The sequence below is a fragment of the Telopea speciosissima genome, unplaced genomic scaffold (assembly GCF_018873765.1).
Source record: "Telopea speciosissima isolate NSW1024214 ecotype Mountain lineage unplaced genomic scaffold, Tspe_v1 Tspe_v1.1223, whole genome shotgun sequence".
In the NCBI taxonomy this organism is placed as follows: Eukaryota; Viridiplantae; Streptophyta; class Magnoliopsida; order Proteales; family Proteaceae; genus Telopea; species Telopea speciosissima.
In genome coordinates, this window is record NW_025318559.1 from 1 (window position 1) to 1,655 (window position 1,655).

Here is a 1,655-nt window from a genome sequence, read left to right on the forward strand (position 1 = left end):
ATGGGTGCAAAATCCTCTATATACCTTTATCTCTGTTTCCATATGTGTTCATCAATGGTGCTAGTGAGAAAAGGAAAAAAAATGTCTCACTGATAAGAATTCTTGTATGCATTGCGTGCATCATCACAGCCAAGCTGGCGTAGACCCAAGGGTATTGATTCTCGGGTGAGGAGGAAGTTTAAGGGCTGCACTTTGATGCCCAACATTGGGTATGGCTCAGACAAGAAGACCCGGCATTACCTTCCCAATGGCTTCAAGAAATTTGTGGTGCACAACGTCAAAGAATTGGAAGTGTTGATGATGCATAACAGGTACAATATCCTTTTTAGTCTCATTCATCATCTTAGCACTTAGAGAAGGTTGCTGCTGACCAAGGGCACATATCAACCAAAGTGCTTAATTCATCTTCATGATGTCTCTGCAGGACCTACTGTGCAGAAATCGCACACAACGTCTCCACGCGAAAAAGGAAAGAAATTGTTGAGCGAGCTTCCCAGCTGGATGTTGTTGTTACCAACAAACTTGCCAGGTTGCGTAGCCAGGAGGATGAGTGAGCAGTGTTGGAAAATTTTGTGTCTTATGTTTGTGCATGCATACTTAAGGCTACATTCAGTAGGACCGGTTTTGATCAGTTAGAGAATTTTGTTCAGCGTATCTTGTCTTGGAAACTTTGGACACCTGTATCAAGTTCATGGTTGAATGATCAGTTTTGTTATGTGCTCTATTCACCATTACTATGCATGAACTTTAAACAAACGATGTAACTAACAGTTGAGTTTAGAATATCAGCTTTACCATAGTTTTCATGGTGTCTAGGCGATCCCTGTGCATTGGTGGGAAAAAAAATCAAGGCGACCAAGGTGCCCTTCCAGCACAGGGTCCCTGGACGCCTAGCCCTGACAACTATGGCTTTTACAACTGCATCACTGTTGCTCTTGGTTCTGTACTTCACTGAATATGATTTTGGTTTACTGCTGTCATTGCCAGAGTAGTGTGTTTGTTTTTTGTTAATTGGTAGAGCTCCCAAGAGGAGTTTTAATGATTACCTATATTGTGAGGTGTTGGTCCTTGCCAACTGAGCTACTACCCCCTTGGGGTTATTGGCACAGCAGTTTATGCTAAACATTGATTTGAAACTCTAGATTACGGTCCTGTGTATAATAAGCTCCTCATGGGTGCAGGTCCAATTGGGCAGGTAGGAAGTTAACCTCTGCCCAGGCCAGCACTTTGAGGGAGGTAATTCCCGAGGTAAGCAGTTAACCACTAGTTGGGAGAACAGTGAAAATGGGATAAGTTTCATGCTAAAGTGGTTGGAGGCTGAGGTAGGACAACACAACCACACAAAATACATTGTAGTCTTTACATCTTCCCTTGCCATTTCTTTCCTAAGCTGTCAAAGGAGGGTTGGTTTATATGTTTGTTTCCATTTGAAAAATGAATTATGAAAATGGTATTAAAAGGGGAGTGTTGAGTGAAAAGCTTGTTGCCATCTTAGGTAAATTACAAAAGAATTGTATCCTATTGTCAACGGCCTGAAGTACCCATAATGTTAAAAACATGATTGGTCAGCGAAAAACCAGAAATTAATTTCAAAGGTCAATGGTTTATAATTTTTTTTAGGGCTCATGTTCTTTGTCTGGGAGCATATTTGGGTG

General features: G+C 41.5%; 1 protein-coding gene across 1 annotated transcript; it reads left to right on the forward strand.

Annotated features, from left to right (window-relative positions):
- Window positions 1-97: 97 nt before the first annotated feature.
- On the forward strand, window positions 98-712 carry LOC122648461 (60S ribosomal protein L32-1-like; the record flags this gene model as incomplete). Its single annotated transcript, XM_043841665.1, has 2 exons — window positions 98-311; window positions 425-712. Coding segments are annotated over 2 exons (344 nt in total), but the record flags the coding sequence as incomplete, so codon positions are not given.
- Between the last annotated feature and the right edge of the window lie 943 nt (window positions 713-1,655).